This window comes from Camellia sinensis, chromosome 14 (assembly GCF_055761805.1).
Source record: "Camellia sinensis isolate YWXY chromosome 14, ASM5576180v1, whole genome shotgun sequence".
NCBI lineage: Eukaryota > Viridiplantae > Streptophyta > Magnoliopsida > Ericales > Theaceae > Camellia > Camellia sinensis.
Genome location: NC_138974.1, coordinates 134,181,471 through 134,208,475, shown reverse-complemented (window position 1 = coordinate 134,208,475; position 27,005 = coordinate 134,181,471). Strand labels below are relative to the sequence as shown.

The 27,005-nt window shown below is 41.3% G+C and overlaps 1 protein-coding gene across 1 annotated transcript; it reads right to left on the bottom strand.

Moving 5' to 3' along the window:
* Window positions 1-23,671: 23,671 nt before the first annotated feature.
* Window positions 23,672-26,546, bottom strand: LOC114271914 (subtilisin-like protease SBT1.5). Its single transcript, XM_028213577.2, has one exon. The coding sequence runs from the start codon at window positions 26,282-26,284 to the stop codon at window positions 23,912-23,914; it is 2,373 nt and encodes a 790-aa protein (XP_028069378.2). The 5' UTR covers window positions 26,285-26,546; the 3' UTR covers window positions 23,672-23,911.
* Between the last annotated feature and the right edge of the window lie 459 nt (window positions 26,547-27,005).

Genomic DNA, 27,005 nt, shown 5'->3' with positions numbered 1-27,005 from the left:
ATTTAAAGAAAAGGATAGTAACCCTAATCAATGTAGCCTCTCTTTTATTTTCTTGCACAGCCATTTCCGCACTCTCTCTCACTAAACAGAGGGATCAAGCTTCTTTCTTCTTCCTCAAAACTGGCCCAGCTTTATTCTTCTTCAATCGGAGCCCGCGGCTGCCAAACCCAAAGGCCACCTTGCCTAGCTTGTTTTGTGACTACTGAAGGCCACCGACTCCTGCACATTGGCTGTGGCTACTTCAAGTGCTGCCATTACGGAACTGACTCTTTCTCTCCAAGACAAGCCCAGATTTTAACATTTTCAGAGAGGCTCTGTTTCTGCAATAACAGATTTATTTATTTATTTATTTATTTTTTGTGCTTCATCTTCCTTACTTCACTATCGAAATTTTTCAGGTTGTACGTTGTTCATCGCCGCAGCTACAGGCCTCGCCGTTGTCAATACTTCACCTCGGCCTAACGACGCATCCACTATGAGCTTTGGGTGCGTCTGATTTCGGTTTTGCTTCACCAAATAGCACCACCACTGGTTCAAACGCGACTGAGCAGCGCCGTCCAACCTTCCTAGCGCCGTGTAACACTCCGACGGCGCTTGCGAGAGCAGCCCCGACCCTGCCTTGCATACAAGACTGCCCAGCTTGCGTGGCCTGCGCACCTTTTCGTCCTGCTCTTGAGACATCACCACTGCTGCAACTTTGCTTTTGGCCTTGACTGCCCAGAGCCGACCACACTGTTGCCCATTCAACGTGACATGTGTGGTTGCCAACTCCTCTGCGACACCACTGCTGCCTCTGGCTTCGAATTGTCCAACGCTTTGCCTTCGTCTTCGGCTGTTCAGCGCAAACCACATATCGCCCACTCAACGCGATATGTGTGGTTTTGCCTAACACCATCCAGCTCATTATTCTCACAGCCCAGCGCTATTTTTCGGAGTTCGAATCATATAGATCTCGGTTTTTGCATACTCACTGGTTTCGGCCGTGATTAATCAACGCGGACCACGTCGCCCTTTCAACGCGTCGTTGGTCCGTCTAGCATCCTTGTCACTTACTGTTTGTCCAAGCTACACTCACTGCTGCCGACCTATCTTGGCTGCCCCTGGCGCTGGCTCTACCGATCTCAGCCTTAGTTTTCTCCGACACTGCCCCCTGCTGTCCTTCTTGGTCGGCATCGGCCTTAGCTTGCCGATTTCAGTTTGTGCTGGTTCAATCCCTCTTAAGCTAGCTTCATATATTTTTGCTTCTCCAAATCTGTGAATAACTATATGCTGAAACTCATTCTTGAATTCCTTATTTGTATGAACTCTGATTTATAAATTTATGGACAAGTAACCCATAAATTTCTGGTGTTGTACATCTTGATAAAGAGCACTTGATTTTTTTTCTTTGTCAATATTGGAACAATCAATGTTGAATCCTTGCTAACCCCATGGAAAATCTGACATAGATATAGTATTAATGTGGCAAATGAGGGATTAGTGTTGCTACTGAAAATTTTGTTAGACTTGCTCGTCTTGAGATTTGTAAAGTAAATAAATGTTGTTGCAAAAGAAATTCGAGGAAATAAGTCTCTCATATTGTATATAAATCTTCTTGTCAGATAATTGATTGCTTTATGTCGGCTTGAGAGGAACCGGCTCGAAGAGACAAAATCTTGATTGTTGCATTTTTCATGAACTCGCTCAAAGGAGTAGAATTGTTGTAGCTTAAATAGATCATTACTATTTGTTGATATTGCCCCATTCTGATAATGCTTGAATCATATTCTGAACTCAATATTGCTCATCTCATTTGTCGGTTTTACTATTTCAGGCAAATAAATTTTTGTGTGAAATCCATGACCTCGAGGCCTTTAGAATCTTCACTAATGAGGGCAAGGGCTGTTCTTCGGAAGTCCGAACAGAAGCAAGACTGTCCCTCGGGAATCCGAAAGTAGCACACATCCTACTTTGGCAAGAAAGATTCCTCTGGAAGATAACCGAGTCTACCAAGCTTGCACCAACTGCGTTGTCGTGGCCCCAGCTTCCGTCGGCCTCTCGCTGCTGGAACTCTACCACTGGCTTCAATTGTTCCAACGCAGACCGCACACGTTGCCCACTCAACGTGACGTGTGTGGTTGCCGACTCTTCTGTGGCACCATCGCTGCTTTCGGCTTCAGCTTATCCGACGTCGACCACGCACGTTCGCCTTCTCAACGCAACGTGTGTGGTCTTGCCCAACCTAGCTCCACATCGCTGCTTCCGGCTTCAGCTTATCCGACGTCGACCACCCACGTTCGCCCTCTCAACGCAACGTGTGTGGTCTTGCCCAACTTAGCTCAGTCTTGTTGCTCAACGTCGACGCCCACTCCGCTACGTCTTCCACACTACCTTCGGCTTCGATTGTAACTGGTTATTGACCACGCCGCCCACTCAACGCGGCGTCGGTCTAACTATATTGTTTCTTACCCACTGCCGGTGCTGTTATTGATTTACTTCGGCTATCTTCGGTACTGGTTCCACCCATTCGTGGCCTATTTTCTGCTTCCCACATTGCCTCTAACTCAGCCGTGCTCTTCCGCTGTTGGCATAAATCTGTGAGTAACCTCTTTTAAATGTTTTTGTTTATTTATTTATATATACATATTTTTGTGTGGTGGCAGCTCTTGTATAAAATAAATAAATGAAAGAATCCATTTTCCTTCTTATTGATGGATCTTTGTGCTCAAAAAAATAAATATATAAATCCATGCACTGCTATATTAAATAAAATGAATCCATGCTCTGATCCATGCTCTGATACATCCATGCTCTGATAGATAAAATAAAAATAAAATTGGTGATTTGAAATTCCAATATGAAGCTCGGATTTGTTTGGGCTTTGCAATTTTTGAAATAGGCTGTGGGATTTATTTAAACGATTTTTCTGACTTGAAATTTGCCAAAGAAATTCTGGGCTATTGCATAACTTGAACCATTGCTGTTGAATTTTGCCGTCGTAATAGAATATCTGCCACTTGAATTGAGCAAATAATATTGACTTGGGAAGAACATTCTTGTAGCTTGTACGTCAATCCATCAAATCTTGCTACTGATGAGCAATGTAATATACTTCGGATCTTGGGCCTGAAATTTACTATTGAACTTCACTCTGTCCAAATTTTTGAGCCCCGTATAAATTGAACCTTTAATATGGAACATAGTGACTTTGAGAAATTGACCCGATTGAACTTCATCACAAAGCGACCTATGACATTGCACCTCTTATTGATGATAGAAACCGAAAATCTGTATGTTGATGATGCACCCATTGGTATTAAAATTTGTTGAGCTTGAAGAATACCCGAGAAAAAGACTTGTTGATGACTTCCGGGGTTGAACCTGAACCCTTGGTGTAAAAAATTCCTCGTAGAATTTGTTGAATTCATGGACTCTCTGTTATTTCAGCCATATGTCTTCTCGAAAGAAACCCATAGTCTCGGGGTCATCAGAACCGACTCTCATGAAAGAGAGGGATGTACCTCCGGCATCTGAGTGGAGGAAATCCCCTTATTTTGGTCGGAAGGACCCCTTCTGGCAGGCGGCTACCTCCACCATTTCTCTTCTATCTCCAAAGGGGGCTCCATTATGTCTGTGCTTGCCTCTTATCGGACCTCTATAGATGAGACAAAGACCTCTATAGATGAGACAAAGGCAACTCTTCGTGAACTTGAGTCGGGTTATGCTCGGGCCTTGGAGACTTTAGAGGCACACTTTACTATTTGTCCTCCGGATGTAGATGTGACGGGCAACTTCTTCGAGGGTGTCTTTAGGAAAGATTGATTTTTTTTTTTTGATAAAAATGTTTTATCTAGGACAATGCAATGAAATGACAGAATTTTTGCTGTTTGGATATTTTCGCATTGTTTTCTCATTCTACTTGATAAAATATTTATTTCGAATGATACAATGGAAAGAACAATCATATGAACATGTTTATAAAAGCTGAAATATTCTCATTAGTTCTTCAACTTTCTTGACAAAAGTATAATAGATTCACTGCAAGTGATGGGATAAAACATACACCATAGAGAGAACCAGCTTCTTCATAACGTAAGGGAAATACAACTGTTAGACCAAGTAAGAAAATGAATTTCAACATAGATGAGTCCAACTATGGGTAGTAATGCTTGATAAACTTTGCATTGAGCGGGCCAGTTCGGAAGCCATCTTCAACCCTTACAAGCTTGTAGTACCCGCTTGAGCTCGCCTGAACCACCTTGTAGGGCCCTTCCCATTTTGGAGAAAACTTGGGCAAAGGTTGTCCTCGCATGATTGGGTCTACAATCTTCCATACTAGATCACCTCCTTCGAACTTCCTTGGTACCACAGTCTGGTTATAGGCTCGGGCGATGGACTCATGATACCTTTCCATGACTTTTGCAGCTCTGTCATGCTTTTCCTCTAATGCTTCCAATCTGGTGGTTCGAGGCTCCAATACCATCCCCGAGGCGAGAGCCATTCGAGCAGATGGCGTTTCCAACTCTATAGGTAACACTGCCTCGGACCCATACACAAGGGAGTAAGGAGTTGCTTGAGTTGGCTTTCTCTTTGAAGTGCGATGCGGCCATAGGGCTACTATCAACTGTTCGGGCCAAGTCCCCCCAAACTCATCCATCATCTTGCTCAGAATCCTTATCAGTGTCTTGTTTGTGGCTTCCGCTTGCCCGTTCCGTTCCCTTTTGGATAGTAGGGTGTGGATTTGTGATGCTTCACTTGGTAAGTCTCTAGGAGGCTCTTCACATATTTGTTTATGAAGGGAGTGCCGTTATCCGAGAGGATGGTGTTTGGTACTCCAAACCGGCAAATGATATTCTCCTTGATGAAGTTCGCGACTGCAGGCCCCGTAGCGTTCTTCAGAGGAATTGCTTCGACCCACTTTGTACTCAATTCTGTGGCTTCGAGAATCCACTTGTACCCCTTAGAAGATGTGGAGATGGGCCCTATCAGATCAAAAGCCCAGGTATGGAACGGCCATGGCGTTCGGATACTATGCAGGTCTACGGCTGGAGCATGGATCAAATTTTCGTGTTTCTGACAAGTTTGGCACCTCTTCACGTGATAGGATGCATCTGACTCCATGGTCGGCCAGTAATACCCAAGGTGGCGACTCTGTGTCGACTACTCCGACATCAACCGAGCTTGCCCCAAAGACAGCTATCCTCTTCCTCGCATAGATCTGCTGGTTGACGCCACGGCCGGCCATCAATTGCTCAGCTTCATGGATGCCTTCTCTGGATACAACCAAATTCTGATGCACCCGTCCGACCAGGAACACACCTCCTTCATCACCGACCGGGGCACCTACCATTACCGTGTGATGCCATATGGGTTGAAGAATGCCGGAGCCACCTACCAACGGTTGGTCAATTCTATCTTCATCATCAGATAGGCTGGAACATAGAGGTATATGTCGACGACATGCTAGTCAAGAACAAGCTCTCCATTGATCATCTGTCCGACTTGCGAGAGACCTTCGACACCCTACAGAAGTACCAAATGAAGCTCAATCCGGAGAAATGCGCCTTCGGCATAGAATCTGGGAAGTTCTTGGGTTTCATGGTCAGTCAGCGGGGCATTGAAGCTAACCCCGAAAAGATCAAGGCCTTAATTGAAATGCAGTCACCTCTAACGGTTAAGGAGGTTCAGCGGCTTACTGGCCGAGTTGCTGCCTTCAACCGCTTCATTTCCCGCGCAACGGACAAGTGCCTCCCCTTCTTCAAAGTTCTTCAACAAACTTTTGAGTGGATAGCAGAATTTGAAGAGGCCTTTCAGCAGTTGAAACAGTGCATGGCCAACCCTTCTTACTTTCTCAGGCAATCACGGGCGAACCCCTCTTTCTCTATTTGGCCGTGTCAAACACCACAGTTAGTACAACACTCATCAGGGAAGACAGCTTTGTCTAATGACCGGTCTACTATATCAATCGGGCTTTTAGGGGAGCAGAACAGAACTACCCATTGCTTGAAAAAATGGCCTTAGCCTTGGTCATAGCCTTAAGATGACTTCGACCTTACTTCCAGGCCCACTCCATTATCGTCCTCATTGACCAACCATTGAAGAAAATCATGCAACAACCAGAGTTGTCCGGCAGACTTATGCGATGGTCAGTCGAGCTCAGCCAGTTTGATATCTCCTACAGACCTTGAACAGCGATCAAAGGGCAGGCTATCGCCAATTTTATCTTGGAATTCACTAATCCCATTTCGACCACGGCTCCACCACCTCCTCAACCTTAGACTGAGGCAGAAAACCCCAATTCTTGGACTCTCAACGTCGACGGATCATCCCGCAAAGAAGGAAGTAGGGCTGGTCTCATCCTCACCGCCCCCGAGGGCGGTTGTTTCAAGTGTGCTCTTCGGTTCTTGTTCGATGCAAGCAATAATGAGGCCGAATATGAGGCATTGATAGCAGGTCTCCGCCTAGCCAGAGACATTGGTGTCAGCCATATCCGGGTGTTCAGCGATTCCCAACTTATTGTCGGATAAATTACGGGAGAATTCGATGCCAAGGAAGACACAATGCGGGCTTATAGGGATATTGCACTCCCCCTTGCTCGCCTCTTCAATACTTTCCATATCAAGCACATTCCTCGGGCGGAAAACTCCAAGGCAGATGAGATGGCTTAATTAGCTTCTGCAGACCAGTCAGACCTCAGCCACGGTGTCCACCTCGAGTACCTGACCCACCCTGCCATTTCCCCTAACCAACAGGAAGTCCACTTCCTCCAAAATGAACCTATCCCATGGGCGTTTGACATCTTTCTATTTTTGACAACGAGGGAACTGCCAGATGACAAACAGCAGGCCGCCAAAGTCAGGGCCCGGTCGTCCAATTACATTCTTGTTAGTGGTCTCTCGTACAAACATGGCTTTTTACGTCCATACCTGAGATGCCTCAACCCTGCTCAAGCGAGCTACGTGATGAGAGAAGTCCATGAGAGTGTATGTGGCAATCATTCGAGTGGCAGGTCCCTAGCCCAAAAAATCCTTCGCACTGGTTATTTCTGGCCTACTCTCAATCAAGATGCGACAGACTTCATGCTCAAATGTGATAACTGCCAGCATTTTGCCAACATCCCCCATGCTCCACCTACAGAATTGATCACACTTTGTAGTCCCTACCCATTCGCCAAATGGGGGATCGACCTAGTTGGCCCATTGCCCACTGGCCGAGGCCAAACCAAATTCGCCATTGTCGCCATTGATTACTTCATTAAATGGGTGAAGGTAGAGCCCCTTGCCACAATTACCGAGCGGAACACAACCAGATTCATCTGGCAGTTGATCGTATGCAGATTTGGCATCCCTCAAGCCATCGTCTTTGACAACGGCAAACAATTCGACAATGCCAAGTTCAGGAAATTCTGTGTAGAACTTCAAATCCAGCCATGTTTCTCTTCCCCAGGCCATCTCCAAGCCAATGGCCAAGTTAAGGTCACTAACCGTTCTCTTCTCAAAATTATCAAAACTAAGCTGGAAGCTGCTAAGAGACTCTGCGCTGAGGAATTATCGAATGTACTCTGGGCCTACCGCACCACCGCTCGAACCCCCACTGGAGAGACCTCTTTTTCGCTTAACATATGGCGCTGAGGTGGTCATCCTAGTGGAAATCGGTCTACCTACCCCAAGAATTCTACATCCGAATCCATAACTAACTGAGGAGCTACGTAGGGCAAACCTCGACCTAATCGAAGAGCTCCGAGAAACCACTGCTGTCAGACGGGCCTTACACCAACAGAAGATGAGAACATATTATAACCGTAAACTCTGACCAAGGTAGTTCGTCGTGGGGGACCTTGTTTTGCACGAAGTAACCCTCGCCACCAAGAATCCGGCTAAGGGCAAACTGGCAGCCAAATGGGAAGGACCTTACATTGTTAAAGCCAGACCTTGTCCGAGCACTTACCAACTTCAGGACATGGAAGGCCGAGATCTCCCCCACCCATGGAACGCCGAGCACTTGAAGTACTATTTTCAATAAAAGTTCAATTGTTGTATCAATCTTTTGCTGTATTTCCTTTTTGGCAATCTATGCACCTGAATGTTCTTATTTTCTTCTCATATGATGTAAATCTCTGATCAAATGGGCTACACTTTAATGACAACAAGCTTATATCTCAGTTATCTGTGTGGTATTTCAATACCACTTTGATTGCAGCCTCAGCCAGACTGAGCATGAAGAACTCAGCCAGATTGAGTCACTTCAAGCCTTAGCCAGACTGAGCATGAAAAGTCTTAGCCAGACTGAGCATAAATAACTCAGCCAGACTGAGTCACTTAAAGCCTTAGCCAGACTGAGTATGAAAAGCCTCAGCTAGACTGAGCATGAAGAACTCAACCAGACTGAGCATGAAAAGCCTTAGCCAGACTGAGCATAAAGAGCTTAGCCAGATTGAGTCACTTAAAGCCTCAGCCAGACTGAGCATGAAAAGCCTCAGCCAGACTGAAGTTACTTAAAGAGTCAGCCCGACCAAGTTAATCATGGCTCAGCCCAAACTAAGCACGAATGAAGAGCTCGGCCAAGGCCGCTCTTGCACCTTCATGCTTGTGGCATAGTTACCATGCTTAGTTAAATTCCAGGCCCATGTTTTTACGCCTCTTAACACTCTTTACATTTTTTAAGTCTCACCTCCCAACCCAACCTCTCATTTATCAACTCCCTTACAATGTGATTTAAAACTTCATTTTTTGGACCCTTATAAGTCAGATTGGCTCCTTGTTGGGTCGTGATTCAGAACTTCACGTTTTTAACATTCTCACATTTTAAACTTCACTTTGCGTTGGGGTTTTCCTACATTTTAAACTTCATAATAACTTATACACAAGCCCTGTGTAAGTCACCACTTTCATTCTTTGCAGATCCTCAAACAAGACAGACAATAGCATAAAAACACAAACACAACTCATACTTTTATTTCATTCACAAACTTATACATAAGTTTATTACAGAAATTCAAAAAAAAAAAAAACAACAACAACAACAACAACAAAAAGCAAAACAACTAAAACTCTGAGTACAAATTTTGTTCACTCCAGTCATTCCTCTTCACTTGAGATGAGGTCTTCTTCTTCAACACCCTCATCTAGGGGGGTCTGGGCCACATCGTCTTCGTCAATCTTTACATTTTTGAAGTTCAAGTCTGGGAACAGCTCTTCTGCTTTGCATTTAAACATCTTCCAGCCACTGTCCCAGAACTCAGTCATCTCGTGTTTGTAGAAGTCCGACCGTTGGAAGCTCTGGATTACTTCTTCTTCACTCCTGCTCCCAGCGGTCGCTCCCCACGGGCCAGCCCCCCCAGGCGCCTCCCTTGCCAAGTTACTGGCGATTGCAGCATCGATCGCCATCTGGAAGTCAGTAGACCCCTTGAACTGCTCTACTGCTACGACGCACAAGTCTTCTTTCTGTTAGAGGCCAACTTGGTCTTCTCTTCCTCCAACTCTTTCTCCAACCCCGCATTCTCCTCCATCGACTTGGCCCGCTCGTCCGCCAACGTCCTCTCTAGCCCACAATCTTCAGATATAACTCTTCTTTCTCTTTGATTGACTGAGCGCAAAGATCTTCGTTGCTGGACGTGGCCTCCTCCCACCGTTCGTTGGTGACGGTGTAAGCTGCCTGGGCCTCTTCTAGCTTCTTCTGCTTGTTCCCCAATCGGAACTCGAGCGACACCACCTTGCGGCGTTCCGCCTCCAGCTCCAACTTGGTCGCGAGCAGTTCAGCATTGGCTCGATCAACTGAGTACCCCTGCACCATCGCCAACACTTGCATTTTCTTGGCCTTCTAGGCCTTTTCCAACCCCCTAGCGCACACGCTTCGTGCGGTCTTCCTCCATTCAGCAGTTTCTCTCCTCAAACTTTCAAGTTGGGCCTTCGCTTCCTCCAACTTTACCTTCAGTGGCCCCACTTCACCTTTGGCAGCCGCTGCCTTTCTCAATGAGGCTCCTGCTAGGGTAGTGGCCTCCATTTGGGCGGAGCACAGACCCCTTAGCAGCTTAGCCTCAGTAAAACCGGCCACCAAGCTTACAGCCGCTTCTTCCACTACCCCCAAAAGGTGATCTGCAGTTGTCCTGGCTGGGCCTCCTTCTCCCTCCAGTTGCCCAGACGCTGCTGGCGCATGGTAGATGGCAGTCTTCAGCCTGACCCCCTCTCCTTGGGGCGCAGGAACCCCCTTGGGCTGCTGCTCCACCCCCTCCTCAGGGCTAGCTGACCCACTCTCTACTTGTATCTTGGGGCCCATGGCACTCATGGGCTCTTCTCCCTCTTGGGCCCCTTGACCAGTCACTCCACTCTCCATCCCCCTTGCTTTCCCCAACCCCACTTCGGGGGTCTTCTTCGCCGTCACCTCCTTTCTCCTCTTCACGGCGGGCTCCTCCGCGCTCTCCTTCACCCTTTTTTTCTTCTTCAAACTCTCTATCTCCTTTTTGTTCCTCTCCTTCAGAGGATCCACCGGGGGCGGTCGTGGCTCAAAGCCCCCCAGATCCTTCTCCCCCAGTGGCTTCGGGCCCGGTCGGATTCACTCCCTGGTGATCGGTTTCGGAGCAGGCCTAAGTTGTGCCTCCTTATACTTGTCCGCTCGGGCGAACAATCTCCTCTCCTCTTCCTCCTCTGCCTCTTCTGCGCCTCCAGCTCCTCTCTTGCTGGGTCATCCCCTAATGGTTGCGGTCCCAATTTCAGGGCGAACAACGTCGAAGACAGGACCAGCTCATCCCACCTCAGCCTTTTCTCTTCCCTCCATTCCCTCACCTTCTTCACTCGGTCTTCAGCCTCCCCGCCCAACTTAGGTTAGACTGATTTGGTGGGGACCTTCCACGTGGTACGCATCCCAGCCCCACCGTTCTTCGTCACAAAGAACCATCTCGGTCTCCACCCCTTCACCGACGATGGAAGACCTGCCACCAGACCTCTCCCCGCCACCACTTGCAACGTCACCCAGGTCTCCTGCTGACCGGAGGCCTTGTAGCAGGAGAAGAACTCCTCCACTGTCATCGCCATCCCTCCGGTCGCTTGCGGCCAAGCACTCGCGCACGCTATTACTATCTTCCAGGCGTTCGGCATCAGTTACCCTGGCGCCGCCCCTAGCTTACTTAGCACATCCACCACAACCTGAGGGAGGGGTAGCCTCAACCCTCATTGCAATGCTTCTTCGTAGAGGCTAAATTCGCCTGGCCACACATCTGATGCCCTTTCCATGGTTGTGGGCAATCTTAGCCCTATCTCCGAAGGTATTTGGTACTTCTTCCTTATTCCCTCCAACTCCTCTGCTGTCAGTTCGGATCTATCCGATTTGGTGTGCCAATGGTTTGGCTCCACCTGACTGATAGGCCCCGCGACCGAGATTATTGTCCTGGGGCGAGCCCGCATCGCTTGACTCGCTCCCTCCCTCTTACGCTCCGTACAGTATTGTTCTGCCAAACCCACTGCATCGTCGTCGCCTAGGGGATCAACCCTTGCGTTTGTTACTTCCTCTTGAGCCATCTCTCTTGTGTGTCTGCGAATAGCTTCAGATGGGGGCGCAAGAAAATTCACAAAGTGTTGCAGAGGTGTATCGCTAGCAATGAAGGAGTTTACACTTAGAATGTTTTGATTTTTTGCAAAAAAGTAGGTAAAACGAATAATACCAAAGGCCCACGGCTTGCCTGTATTCTAAGGGTCACAATTAATTTTCGCCAGTTTGAAAATTTTCAAAAATCCGCCAAAATTGTCTTTTCAACACTCTATAATGACTTATCGTTTCACTTCTTGCCCAACGCCTAACCTCACCCACTGCGAGATTCGGCCACGTGTACGACCACGATCCACTGCCCCTTTCCCTTTCCCTGTCTATTCCACTTCACTTCAAACACGTACCACGCCGCCTCTCGAGCCCCGCTCCACTCGGCCACCCTTCGCGGTGCCCTCCTCATGATCGGCCCCTGTTAATCATATTATTTAATTTTGATGATGTCTAAAATATATTAGTTAATATACATATTATTTGACACAAATTATTATCTTTTTAAAATATATATATTTGTTAAATATTATTTAAATAAAATAATATTATCTTTTTAAAATATCTATGTTAAATATTATTTTAAATATTTTCAAAAACTTTACTATTCACTTTTTGAAAAATAGGGTTAATTACTATTCATCTTTTGACAAATCGATTAATTATATTATTTTGACAAATTTGATATTTATGGGTTGTCTTTTTTTGACAAAATTAATATGGAGTGGTAAAATATATTTAGTTTAAAATCTCTACAACATATACAATATTTTAAAGAGGACATATATTTTCAGATCCATCATAAATATAATTTATAGAGATTTTTCTGTATGCAAAATTTTGATCAGAACTTATATAACATTATATGCAGAATACATCACGTGCGCTATTAAATTTTTTACATTACATTGATTATATCATATCACACTACACTACATTGATTATATCATATTATAATCAAACAAGAAGAAAAAGATGGAGTTATATATATATATGTGTATATATATATATTATAAACTAGATGGAGAAAATTATTTGTTTGTTTGAAAGTTGTGAACTTTGTATTAAATTGTCTACAAAAATGGTGGCTCCATGTTTGAAAAAACAAAAAGAAAAAATCAGTCTTATTTTTTATCTTTTGCTGACTATTCAAAATCAAGGAGTGTGCTTATGTAAGCGATGACATCAAGAGTGTGCTTATGTAAGCCATGACATCAGGAGCGTGCTTATGTAAGCCATGACGTCAGGAGCGTGCTTATGTAAACCATGATGTCAGCAAGGAGCGTCCAATGGGTATATTTTTGTGTATAAATAGAAGTGTTGGATGTGGAGAAAAATCAAGAACTTGAAGAGAAAATATTTCTGTGAGCTCCAAAATTCTGAGTATTCTGCTCTTTCACTTTCAGATCTAAGTCTAGCTTTTGTTCTTACACTTTCATATCTACTCTTTGTGAGAGAATTATTGTAAAAGTGGGTTCAATTACCACTTATTCTTATTCCTTATTTTTGTGAGAGATTTTGTAAGGGTAAGGCATTTATTGTTGAGTGAGGCTCAATAGATAAGAGTAAGTCATGTGCCAAATCCACAAGCTTGGTGGTGTATTTATTCAATTGATAGTAAAGAAATTCTCAAGGAGGTTCCTTGGGGAGTGGACGTAGGCCTGGCTGCCGAACCACTATAAATCGTAGTGTTTGATTTTCTCTCTCTATCTCTTCTACTTTTATATTGATAATTATTATTCTGTTTTTTTTTATTTATTAAAATTCTGAATATTGTGTTATTTTTAATATTGTGAAATTTTTAATAACCCAATTCACCCCCCCTTTTGGGTTGCCTATCTGGGATAACAATTGGTATCAGAGCCTAGACTCTAGTTTTTGTGACTTAACCGTCTCAGAGTAGATTATGGCAACCCCTAGTTATTCCTTACCCGAGGGACAAGCATCTAATAGGCCACCTCTATTTAGCGGCACAAATTTTAGCTATTGGAAAACTAGGATGACCATACATATTCAATCTAATGATTATGAATGTTGGAAAATTATTTGTAATGGTCCAAAAATTCCTACCAAAACTATAGATGGACTTAGGGTACCAAAACCTGAAGATGAGTGGGATGAATCAGCTACTAGAATGGCCCAAATTAATGTCAAAGCTACAAACATGTTGTACTGTGCTTTAGATGCCAACGAGTTCAATAGAATTTCCACATGTAAAATCGCTAAAGAAATTTGGGACAAGCTTATAGTGACTCATGAGGGAACCGAACAAGTTAAAGAATCTAGAGTCAGTTTGCTAGTCCATAATTATGAACTTTTTAAAATGAAGCCTGATGAAACTATTCCTCAAATGTTTACTCGTTTTACTGATATTATTAATGGTTTAACTTCTCTTGGCAAAATATATACTAATGCTGAAATTGTAAGAAAAGTGCTTAGGTCATTACCAAAAAGTTGGGAGACAAAAGCCATTGCCATTACCGAAGCCAAGGATTTATCAAAGCTAAGTCTAGATGAGTTAATGGGATCTCTCTTAACTCATGAGCTCATAATGCAAGAAGGAAAGGAAGAGGAGGACAACAACAAGAAGAAAGGAATAGCTTTCAAATCCACCTCGAAACATCAAGAGGATAAGGAAGATGATTCAGATGAGGATGAGGAAATGACATTCATCACTAGAAAGTTCCAAAGGTTTGTGAGAAAGAAACAAGGTGTACGAAATTTTTTCAGAAAAGACTTCAACAACAGGGATTTTCAAAGAGGAGAAAATCACAAAAAATCTGAAGTAACCTGCTATGAATGCAACAAACCTGGACACTACAAATCAGAATGTCCAGAACTTAAGAAAAAATTCAAGAAGGACAAAAAGAAAGCTATGATTGCAGCATGGGGAGAAGATAGTGATGAAAGCGACACAGAAACCGAAGTTTGCAAAAACGAGGTTGCTAACCTATGTTTAATGGCACTTGGAAATGAAAATGAGGTAAATGACGAATCCTTTACATTTGATGAATTACAATTAGCTTTTGATGAATTACATGCAGAATTTAAGAAACTTAGTTTGAAAAATAATTGTCAAAAGAAAGTAATTTCAAGTTTATCAAAAGAAAATGAATCATTGACTTCCAAGATAAATGTTTTAGAAAATGAAGCCATGAAAATGAAAAAGGAAAATGAGATTTTAACTCAAAAAGAGTGTTCAATTTCTGAAAAACATTTAGTTGTATTGCAAAAAGAAAACGAGTCTTTAAAAAATGAGCAAATTATTTTAAAAGAAAATATTGAAGACTTAAAAACTACTCTTTCAAAGTTCACTCAAGGTAGAGAGACTTTAGATAAAATTCTTAAAAATCAAAACCGTACTTTTGGTAGAGCCGGAATTGGATATAAACCTTTTTCAAAAGTAAAAACTGCCAAAAATGGTTTTGTATATGCATCTTCAAATCACTCTCATCTCACATGTCATTTTTGTGGAACAAAAGCTCATATTTCACCTTCATGTCCTATTAAAAGAAATCCTTTTGCTAAAATAAAAAAGATGTGGGTTCCTAAGGATATCTCAAGGGTATCAAATTCTAACTTTTATGGACCCAAGAAAAAATGGGTACCAATAGAGAAATCAAATTTTTGTAGGTATGTTTCAAGACAAAATCCAGTAACGATAGATGGTATCTCGACAGTGCATGTTCGAGACACATGACTGGAAATAAAGCTATGTTCGCCACACTCCAACCAAAGGATGGCGGATATGTGACTTTTGGCGACAATAGCAAGGGTAAAATCATTGGTGTAGGAAGTATTGGTAAAAATCCCTCTCCTATTATTGAAAATGTTTTATTTGTTGAAGGTTTAAAACATAACTTGCTTAGTATTAGTCAATTATGTGATAAAGGTTATAGAGTTATTTTTGAGAAAACTCATTGCACTATTGAAAATACCTTAGAAAACAAAACTTTATTTGTAGGTTATAGACATGAGAATGTATATGTATTTGATTTACATGATTTATCTTCTCATTTTAACATTAAATGTTTATCTGCTATAAATGATAATGGTTGGCTTTGGCATAGAAGATTAGGACATTCTCATTTTGATTTAATTTCCAAGCTTTCAAAAAATGAGTTAGTCATAGGTTTACCAAAAATTGTTTTTGAAAAAGATAAACTTTGTGATGCATGTCAATTTGGAAAACAAACTAGAATTTCTTTTAAATCCAAAAATATCGTTTCAACTACTAGACCGCTTCAACTCTTGCATATTGATCTATTCGGACCATCTAGAACATTAAGTTTAGGAGGAAAATCTTATGCCCTTGTTTGTGTTGATGATTACACTAGATATACATGGATATTATTTTTAGCACACAAAAATGAAGCTTTTTATAATTTCTCAAAACTTTGTAAAAGAATTCAAAATGAGAAAAATCTTAATATTTGTAGTATTAGAAGTGACCATGGTAGAGAATTTGAAAATGATGATTTTATTAAGTTTTGTGATGACTTAGGAATAGATCATAATTTCTCAGCCCCTAGGACTCCTCAACAAAACGGTGTGGTTGAAAGAAAAAATAGAACTCTTGAAGAAATGGCTCGTACTATGTTTTGTGAAAATAATTTGCCTAAATATTTTTGGGCGGAAGCTGTAAACACTGCATGCTATGTTATAAACCGTGCCATGATTAGACCTATTCTTAAGAAAACTCCTTACGAACTTTGGAAAGGTAGAAAACCTAATATTAGTCACTTGCGTGCTTTTGGTTGTAAATGCTTTGTATTAAATAACAATAAAGATAATTTAGGAAAATTTGATGCTAAATCAGATGAAGCTATATTTCTTGGTTATTCTATGTCTAGTAAAGCTTATAGAGTATTTAATAAAAGAACTCTACTTGTTGAAGAATCTGTGCATGTTGTTTTTGATGAATCTAACGATATTATTTCCAAGAATCTTTTAAGTAATGATATTGTAGAAAATCAACCAAGCATGGAGAGCATTTATAAAAAGGAAAATGAAGAAAATCCATTACGCGAACATGACGAAGAAATGACAATGGAGAAACTTCAAGAAATATATGCTCTTCCAGAAAATGACTCAAATCTACCAAAAGAATGGAAGTATGCTCATGGCCACCCCAAAGACCTCATCATAGGTGATGCGGCGGAAGGTATAAAAACCCGTTACTCTGTTAGAAATATTTGTGGTAACTTGGCATTTGTTTCACAAATTGAACCAAAATCATTTTTAGAAGCTGAAAATGATGAAAACTAGATTTTAGCAATGCAAGAAGAATTAAATCAATTTGAAAGAAATGAAGTTTGGTTTTTGACTCCTCGACCTAAGGATCATCTCGTTATTGGTACAAAATGGGTTTTTCGAAATAAAATGGACGAATCTGGAGTTGTTACTAGAAATAAAGCTAGATTAGTAGCTCAAGGCTATAATCAAGAAGAAGGAATTGATTTTGATGAAACTTTTGCACCAGTTGCCAGACTTGAAGCTATTAGAATGTTACTTGCTTTTGCGTGTTTTAAAGATTTTAAATTATATCAAATGGATGTTAAAAGTGCTTTTTTAAATGGGTACATTTCGGAGGAAGTCTATGTTGAACAACCTCCCGGTTTTGAAAATCATAAATACCCGGATCATGTTTTCAAACTTTCAAAAGCCTTATATGGCTTGAAACAAGCTCCTAGAGCATGGTATGAAAGATTGAGTAATTTTCTACTTGACAAAGGTTTTTGTAGAGGAAAAATTGATACAACACTTTTTATAAAAATCAAAAAGGAAGATATGCTAATCGTTCAAATTTATGTTGATGATATCATTTTTGGTGCTACTAATGAAAATTTGTGCAAAGAGTTTGCTAAAGACATGCAGGGTGAGTTTGAAATGAGTATGATGGGGGAATTAAATTACTTCCTTGGTCTACAAATTAAACAAACTAATGATGGAATCCATTTAAATCAAACGAAATATATCAAAGATCTACTTAAAAGGTTTGAAATGGAGTCATCAAAGCCTGCAGCAACTCCAATGAGCACATCGATAAAAATCGACAAAGATGAGCAAGGTAAACCCGTAGATGAAAAGAAATATCGAGGTATGATTGGTTCTTTAATTTATCTTACTGCAAGTAGGCCCGACATAATGTTTAGTGTTTGTATGTGTGCACGTTTTCAATCCGCACCTAAAGAGTCACACATCACCGCAGTCAAACGCATTTTCAGATATCTTGCCGGCACTCAAAATTTGGGATTATGGTATCCTAAGGGAACCACCTTTGAACTTTTTGGTTACTCAGATGCCGACTTTGCGGGATGTAGACTTGACCGAAAAAGCACTAGTGGCACTTGTCATTTTCTTGGACACTCACTCACCTCTTGGTTTTGCAAAAAACAAAACTCAGTGGCTCTATCAACTGCTGAAGCAGAATACATTGCCGCCGCTGGGTGTTGTGCACAATTGCTTTGGATGAAACAACAACTTCAAGATTTTGGACTTCACTATGATCATATTCCTATAAAATGTGACAACACAAGTACTATTAACCTTTCAAAAAATCCTATTCAGCACTCACGCACTAAACACATTGAAATAAGGCATCATTTTCTGAGAGATCATGTACTCAAAGGTGACATTGAACTCGAATTTGTGCCTACAAATTGTCAATTAGCTGACATTTTTACCAAGCCTTTAAATGAAGAACAATTTTGTTATATTAGAACAGAACTTGGTATGATGAATACTCCAATATAATGTTTATATTAAAAAATATTTTTTTAATAATTAAATAAAATAAATATTGTAATAATTATTATTATTATAAAAAATAATAACCATAATAATAATATACATATATTTATATATATAATTTCTCTCTCTCCCTTTCCGTCTCTATCTCTCACCCACTCTCTCCTTTACTTTCTCTTTCTCTTGGCCTCTCACTCTCTCCTTCTTCAGCCGACTTTATCTCCATGATCACCATCATCTACAACCATCTCCACCATCCACAAAATCATCCATCACTACCATCATCCACCCAAATCCCTTACCAATTCATCGAACTCCATCACTTCTCCATCCGAAAATTTGCATCACCATCTTCACCGATTCATCAAGTTTCATCACCGATCCATCAAGATCCGTGACTGATCCATCAAGGTCCATTGCCGATCTACACTAATTCACCACTGATCTACCCCATCTTCTCCATTTCTTCCGATTTTCAAGGTCATCACCGATCAACATGTTAAAATTATTATTGCACTGTGTTGTATTTTTTTTCTTGTTATATGTGCTCCAAATTCTCTTGGATTTAATATTGGTTGCTTCTACCTTGATTGAAGTATTTGTTTTTATTTTTATTTTCTCCTTTTATGCTAGTGCACTTGGTGTAGTTGTTTATGGCCAGATCTTAAGGGCCTTTGGTGTCATAGATTGGTAATTTATTTCTTCAATTTTATGAAATTTCTAGTGCATTAATTCAGGGGGAGACTCATATTTTGAGATTAACAATCATTATAAAATATATATATATATATATAAAAGGGGGCATGTGTATATTCTGTGCATAATTTTAGGGGGAGTATATATATACATTTTTTTTCCCCTTATCTGCCATACTCATTGTCTGTACCAACAAATAATTTTTTTGCAAAAACAGAATTTAAAAAATAAATAAATAAAAATAAAAATAAAAATAAATTTAATAATAACAATAAAATAAATAAATAAAAACGGAAAAATTGCTCGAAATTTTATTTCAGAAAACTAAAATATTACTCAATTACATGTAAATTTTCAGAAGGCTTCACAGATTTATTCTTTTTCACTTCTCTCAACAATTTTTCATGAGTCTCTTTTACATGTCTCTCTCTATTTTCGATTTCTGTGAGTCTTGGCATTATTACTGTTGCATAATAATGCACTGCATTCTCCAACTGTGCATTTTTTCTTTTTAGCTCTTTCTTCTCCTTACACATATTCACTACTTGTTGTTTTAACAAGCACACCTCATCTCTCCATTGCTGATTTTCTTGTACTCTTGCTTGTAATCGTCGCGCCATATTGGAAACTGCAGTCATGGCCTGTGTACTAAGAGCCATAGTGTTATTAATAGCATCGAAATCATTTCGATTGCCAATACCACTAGAACCCTCATTTACAGGCATAGCAAGTGCCTGCGTCACTGGTACTCTCTCATTTGCCTGCATTACAAGCACCTCATGCAGGTCCGACTCATTGATAGCCAAGGTAAGGAATGACATGATTACAAAAGAAGCTAAAACAAAATTTTTTTCAAACACTTGATGATTTTGTATCTGATCTGTGTCACTTTTTATACACTCGATTGATCCATTACTCGATGCATATCTGCTATATCTGCTCAAATCTTTTGTTTGTCAATATTTCCTGCGCTCGAGATGCTCCAAAATCCCCACATTGATTCCGACAAGACAGACGGCCCCTTATTTTATTTTTGGCCACCCAGATTATTGTATCAACTGTGTTTGTTTCTTATCTTCATCTTTATTTTGATGATGTCAAAGGGGGAGAAAAAATATGATTTTGAAAATTATATGTTGCAGGGTTACCATTATCAAAATTATATGTTGCAGGGTTGTTATATGTTGCAGGGTTACCATTATCAAAATTATATGTCGCAGGGTTGTCAAATATTTTGTCAAATTTATTTTGTGTCAAATCCATACAAATATTGCCATCATCAAAAAGGGGGAGATTGTTAATCATATTATTTAATTTTGATGATGTCTAAAATATATTAGTTAATATACATATTATTTGACACAAATTATTATCTTTTTAAAATATATATATTTGTTAAATATTATTTAAATAAAATAATATTATCTTTTTAAAATATCTATGTTAAATATTATTTTAAATATTTTCAAAAACTTTACTATTCACTTTTTGAAAAATAGGGTTAATTACTATTCATCTTTTGACAAATCGATTAATTATCTTATTTTGAAAAATAGGGTTAATTACTATTCATCTTTTGACAAATCGATTAATTATATTATTTTGACAAATTTGATATTTATGGGTTGTCTTTTTTTGACAAAATTAATATGGAGTGGTAAAATATATTTAGTTTAAAATCTCTACAACATATACAATATTTTAAAGAGGACATATATTTTCAGATCCACCATAAATATAATTTATAGAGATTTTTCTGTATGCAAAATTTTGATCAGAACTTATATAACATTATATGCAGAATACATCACGTGCGCTATTAAATTTTTTACATTACATTGATTATATCATATCACACTACACTACATTGCTTATATCATATTATAATCAAACAAGAAGAAAAAGATGGAGTTATATATATATATATGTGTATATATATATATATATATATATATATATATTATAAACTAGATGGAGAAAATTATTTGTTTGTTTGAAAGTTGTGAACTTTGTATTAAATTGTCTACAAAAATGGTGGCTCCATGTTTGAAAAAACAAAAAGAAAAAATAAGTCTTATTTTTTATCTTTTGCTGACTATTCAAAATCAAGGAGTGTACTTATGTAAGCGATGACATCAAGAGTGTGCTTATGTAAGCCATGACATCAGGAGCGTGCTTATGTAAGCCATGACGTCAGGAGCGTGTTTATGTAAACCATGACGTCAGCAAGGAGCGTCCAACGGGTATATTTTTGTGTATAAATAGAAGTGTTGGATGTGGAGAAAAATCAAGAACTTGAAGAGAAAATATTTCTGTGAGCTCCAAAATTCTGAGTATTCTGCTCTTTCACTTTCAGATCTAAGTCTAGCTTTTGTTCTTACACTTTCATATCTACTCTTTGTGAGAGAATTATTGTAAAAGTGAGTTCAATTACCACTTATTCTTATTCCTTATTTTTGTGAGAGATTTTGTAAGGGTAAGACATTTATTGTTGAGTGAGGCTCAATAGATAAGAGTAAGTCATGTGCCAAATCCACAAGCTTGGTGGTGTATTTATTCAATTGATAGTAAAGAAATTCTCAAGGAGGTTCCTTGGGGAGTGGACGTAGGCCTGGCTGCCGAACCACTATAAATCGCAGTGTTTGATTTTCTCTCTCTATCTCTTCTACTTTTATATTGATAATTATTATTCTGTTTTTTTTTATTTATTAAAATTCTGAATATTGTGTTATTTTTAATATTGTGAAATTTTTAATAACCCAATTCACCCCCCCTCTTGGGTTGCCTATCTGGGATAATAGCCCCTTCACTCGACCACCCTTCACGGTCGACCCTCCTCGTGATCGGTCCCTCCACTCGGTCACCCTTCGCGGTCGGCCCTCCTCGTGATCGGTCCCTCTACTCGGCCACCCTTAGTGGTCGGCCCCCTTCATGATCGGTCCTTCCACTTGGCCACCCTTCGCGGTCGGCCCTCCTTATGGTTGGTCATTCCTCTCGGTTGACCTTCACCCTGCCGGTCTCTCACAACCCTCATTTTCTTAATTATTCCCTTCGTTGGACTAAAATTGCACTTGGGAATGGGGGACTACTGATATGGGTAAGCCCATAAAGATTATAGCCCACCATTTAGGGCTCAATACACAACTCAAATACTAAGGCCCAGCACTACCGAAGCCCCACGTAGCAATAAGAACCAATGACATCAAGACACATGTCAAGAGGAGGGCAAGCCACATAAGCAGGCAAAGATCTGCAAAGTTATTGCCACTGCATATCGCCATTAATGAAACTCCTTACAGCATTTATTGCGACAACCCCTATCCGTCGGGACAGAACGACTTCACCATGAACAAGGCAAGCTAGAGCATAGGAATGGCAACGGGCCGGGGCGGGGCCGGGGATGACCCTCCCCGTCCCCGATCCCCGAAGGTAGAAAAATCCCCGTCCCCGCCCCCGATCCCCGGCGGGGAACCCATCACCTCCCCCGTCCCCGTCCCCTAACGGGGATCGGGTTTCCCCGACCCCGAAACATCCCCGGTAGATCTGTTCGACAAAAAAAAAAAAAAAAATCTGTATAATGGACGAACAGATCTGTTCAATTTCAACACACACACACACAACAACAACTTTTCAGATCACAACAATCATCAATCAACAACATATATATAACAACTTAAAAAAAAAATAAAAAAAAGTGTTCAACAACAGATATATATATATATCGTGAGAGAGAGAGAGAGATGCGATGATCTACTTCGAGTGGCGGTGGTGTATCGACGGAGGGCTTCTTCGCTTCAGATCTGTTCAGATCGGTTTCTTCAGATCTGTTCTGAGTCTGCGTGAGTCCGTGAGTGAGTGAGGCGGATGCGATCGACTTCGAGAGGCGGTGGTGGAATGACAGAGGCGGTGGTGGGATGGAGCAGCAGGTGAGAGAGAGGGAGAGGACTGTGATCAACTTCGAGAGAGAGAGAGGTCTGAGAGAGAGAGAGAGACAGAGGTCTGAGAGAGAGAAAGAGTCTGGAGAGTGATGCAAATGTGAGAGAGATGCACATATGTGAGGGAAGGGTTATATTAAATATATATATAAAAATAGATAGTGGGGGTATAAAGGTGATTTTATTTCGGGGAGGAAACGGGGTGGGGCTCGGGGACGGGGCCGGGCCGGGTCCGGGGCCGGAAAAGCTATCCCCGTCCCCGGCCCGAAATTAATCGGGGATGTATTTTTTAATACCATCCCCGGCCTGTGGGGAGTATTTTTGGGGGAAAAACCATTGTAATCGGGGACGGGGGGTCGGGTCCCCGTCGGGCCGGGTTTAAATTGCCATCCCTACTAGAGCATAGACTTTCGGCCAATGTGACAGGTCGGAAGGGACAACGAAATGATTACCAGATGATATAAGCAGACGTCAAAGACATAAAGAAGGTTAAGCTTTTCTATCTCTAATCTATCTACACATTCCACTTCTCTCTCTAACTTGCTCGTCGGAGGGTTCGCTGGGGGACTCACCGTTTCCCGTTAAACTCTTGTGCAGGTCTTCTGGTGGGCTTGATTATTCGGATATAGGCTTGAGGGGCGTGGATCAGTCTGACCCATTCCTACTAGAACGAACTGTTTCATCAACCTTCGAATCAACAAAAATTGTTAAGTGGAGCAGAAATTTAGCATCGTCATGTGTTCAATGAATGTTACGCTATCATCTAATTATTTATCCATATATTTCTTCAAAACTAATCACATATCCTTTAGTATTATACGTGACACACTTCATTTTTGTTTGTTTGTTTGTTGTTGTTATTGTTGTTGTTGGCGGCTTTGTCTTGCAATCACCATTATGTGGTACACACACAAGGCTTTCACATTTTTTAATTTCCCTGAATTATATTGACTATGGTACATGAAACCTTACAACAAAGAAAATGTACACAATATAATGTGTATGGGTTGAAAACTCTACGATTAGTCCTGCCACATCACCACTATAGGTGAAGTGACTTGGTGTTTGCCATCCGTCCATGTCAACTTACCCAGCTCAGTATACACTAAGCCAGGAGGCTTCTTCTCTGCCACAATCCGAACCACATAGCTCTGCTTTTGATCTTTCTCTTTAAACTCCATCTTTGGAGGATCAACCGTTACCTTTGCACCTCTTGGTGCGGTAACAATTACGGTATAAGTTGCTTCTAACCCACCACCATCACCGACCAGAGTTGCTGTTCTCGTAACAGCAACTTCAAATTTCGACGATTTTGGTGACATATCGAAAGCAACAGTGATTGCAGGGTAGTTGAGTTCCCACGGCTTGTGTTGCTTCTTATTACAACTTATTGATTTATTTGTTATATGTTGTATGTCCTGCTCATTGTAATAGGAGGCACAGAGAAAGTTCAAGTAATCATTCAGCGTTAGATCATAAACCAGACCGGGATTGACGGCCTTCTCGGGGTCCACATGTCCTGCGCCGGTGCCCCACACGTCTGATACATTGTTGTTTCTCTCATCCAACAATGGATTCCCATTTTGATCTTGCATGTATGCAGTGGTCATCAGAGATGACCGGATCATAGCCGGTGACCAGTCAGGGTGGGCCCCTTTAAGTAAAGCCGCTATGCCAGACACGTGCGGGCATGACATTGATGTGCCTGAGAGTATATTGAATTCGGTGCGCCTCGTATCATAGGATAATTCTGACGGCCCCAGAGTGTTAGGCCAAGCCGCTAAGATGTCGACACCTGGCGCAATCACGTCGGGCTTGAGAAGATACATGGATTCAGAACTTGGCCCTCTTGAGGAGAAAGAGGCAACGACTGGTGCCGGTTCGACCCCGACTTGGGTCTCATGAAAGGCTATGGTGGCCTTGGCGTTCTTCGAGGAGGTTATATAAGCACGAACTTTGTTACCGGCTGACTCGGTAATCGCCAAGGCCGGGATTAAGTGTGCGTCAGCGACCAAACCTTCTCCCACGGGCGACATGTTTTCGACGATCATCCCAACCCCACCAGCTATTCTCACAGCCTCTCCCTTGGCGACACGTGGAACACCACCTCTATCACACACCACGATCTTGCCACGTATGAGATTTTTGTGCAGCGAGCCTGGCATGCATTGGCCAGCCGGAGAAGGGAAGCCAATTATCTGATTGCCGTTGGAGACATTTGCAGCGTAAACGAGGGGCAAATAAGTCTTTTTACTAAACGGTTTGCCATTGTAAAGTGACTCACCGGTGATCACCGTACCATCTTGTAACAAAAGATCAGCAGGGAACTTCCGGTCAATTGTGCTCGCACCGACAGTAGTCACCCACGGAGCAACGTTCGTCACCGACATTCTCTGAGGGCCGCTGTTACCAGCGGAGGCCGAGACAAAGACTCCTTTCGCCATCGCACCGAACGATCCTATGGCGATCGGATCCATGTTATAGGGCACTCCGCCATCGCCGCCGATGGAGAGGGATATGATGTTAACACCATCGTCTACAGCTTTGTCGAAGGCAGCGAGTATGTCAGAATCTAAGCAACCTCTCTTCCAACAAATCTTGTACACGGCGATTCTTGCTTTGGGTGCAATTCCCATCGCGACGCCTTTCGCAAAGCCGAACAGGGAGGCGTTGGCGACCTCCCTCCCGGCTGCGGTGGACGCAGTGTGAGTGCCGTGTCCATCGCTGTCTCGTGGAGACTTGATGTCAGTGGTGAGGTCCACTGCTCCCATACTGGCTTCGTACCCATCGATGAAATACCGTGCTCCAATTACCTTTTTGTTGCACGATATTTTTGTGAATTTGTCTCCCACAATGCACTCTCCTTTCCAATGAGAAGGCACGGGTCCGAGACCTTCGTCATGAAAACTACGTCGTTCTGGGGATATGCCAGTGTCGAATACTCCGATGATGACGTTGGAACCCGAATCGGACTCGGTTAGTAATCCGGTCGGGTTCTTGGCCGAGAGTCCTAGGAATTCAGGTGACCGAGTCGTCTGAATTTGATGAACTCGGTCTGGTAAGATCCTGAGAATTTCTGGGCGTTCGGCTAATTCTTCAGCTTGCTCTGTTGTGAGTCTCGCAGCGAAACCGTGAAAAACAGTCTTGTATAGATGAATGAAATCTCTCTTTTTTTCTCCCAGGGTGGTTTCGGACTTTTTCGAGTCTAATTGGTATGAACTGAGACTTGTAATGGTGGAACTGTACCAATCCTCCACAACGGAAAACCCAGATGGTTTCAAGTCGTTTCGGACTCTGACAATATAGCTTTGGAATTGGGTGTCGTCGACATTGGTGGAGATGGCACAGAAACAGAGCAAAAGAACAGTGAAAACAAGAGCCCAAAACTGACCCATTTAGAGAGAGAAAGCTGTGACTGTTTTGAATTTGGTGTTGTTAATTTATACTAATAAAACATGAGAAATGTGCGAAGGAGAGAGAGAGAGAGAGAGAGAGAGAGAGCGTGTTAAAGCTTTTGGAGAGAGAGGAGGTTCAGATAACGCCGGGAAATGGAGAAAAGGTGTATAGGATAGGACGAATGAAAAGTAGAGGGTAGAGAGAGTAAAACAGTGCTGAAAATATTGCATGATTGCAAGGTGGCGGATCTGTTTTGGCAGCATATATGAATCGGTTTTAAGCTTTTAGCTTTATAGATGATAATGGAGGATTTTGAGGGCAAGTGAAGACAAATCTATAGTCATTACTTACTCATTTTAGTGCGTTACCTTGAAAAAGAAGATGTAAGGCCAAGTTTGAGATGTTAAAAATAATTTATTTTTTTATTTTTTTTATTTTTTTATTTATATATATATATATTTTTATAAAAAAATAAAAAATATACTTATTTAGGTCATTTTAAACAATCTCTAATTATAATGGGTCCAAAAAGAGTGGAGTAGATTACGGAGATGATTCTTTGAAGCAAAATGCTATCAACTATAAATAAATTACTAAATTTTTTATTAATTTTTTATATATGTGTGTGATTCATACAAATTATATGTATAGGTTTCACATTCATATAAAAAATTTGTTAAAAAATTTAATAATTTATTTAAAATTCTTAACATAACTCTC

Bases quoted from the DNA above. Each gene is read 5' to 3' on its own strand.
- LOC114271914 (XM_028213577.2), bottom strand. From the start codon at position 26,284: ATGGGTCAGTTTTGGGCTCTTGTTTTCACTGTTCTTTTGCTCTGTTTC.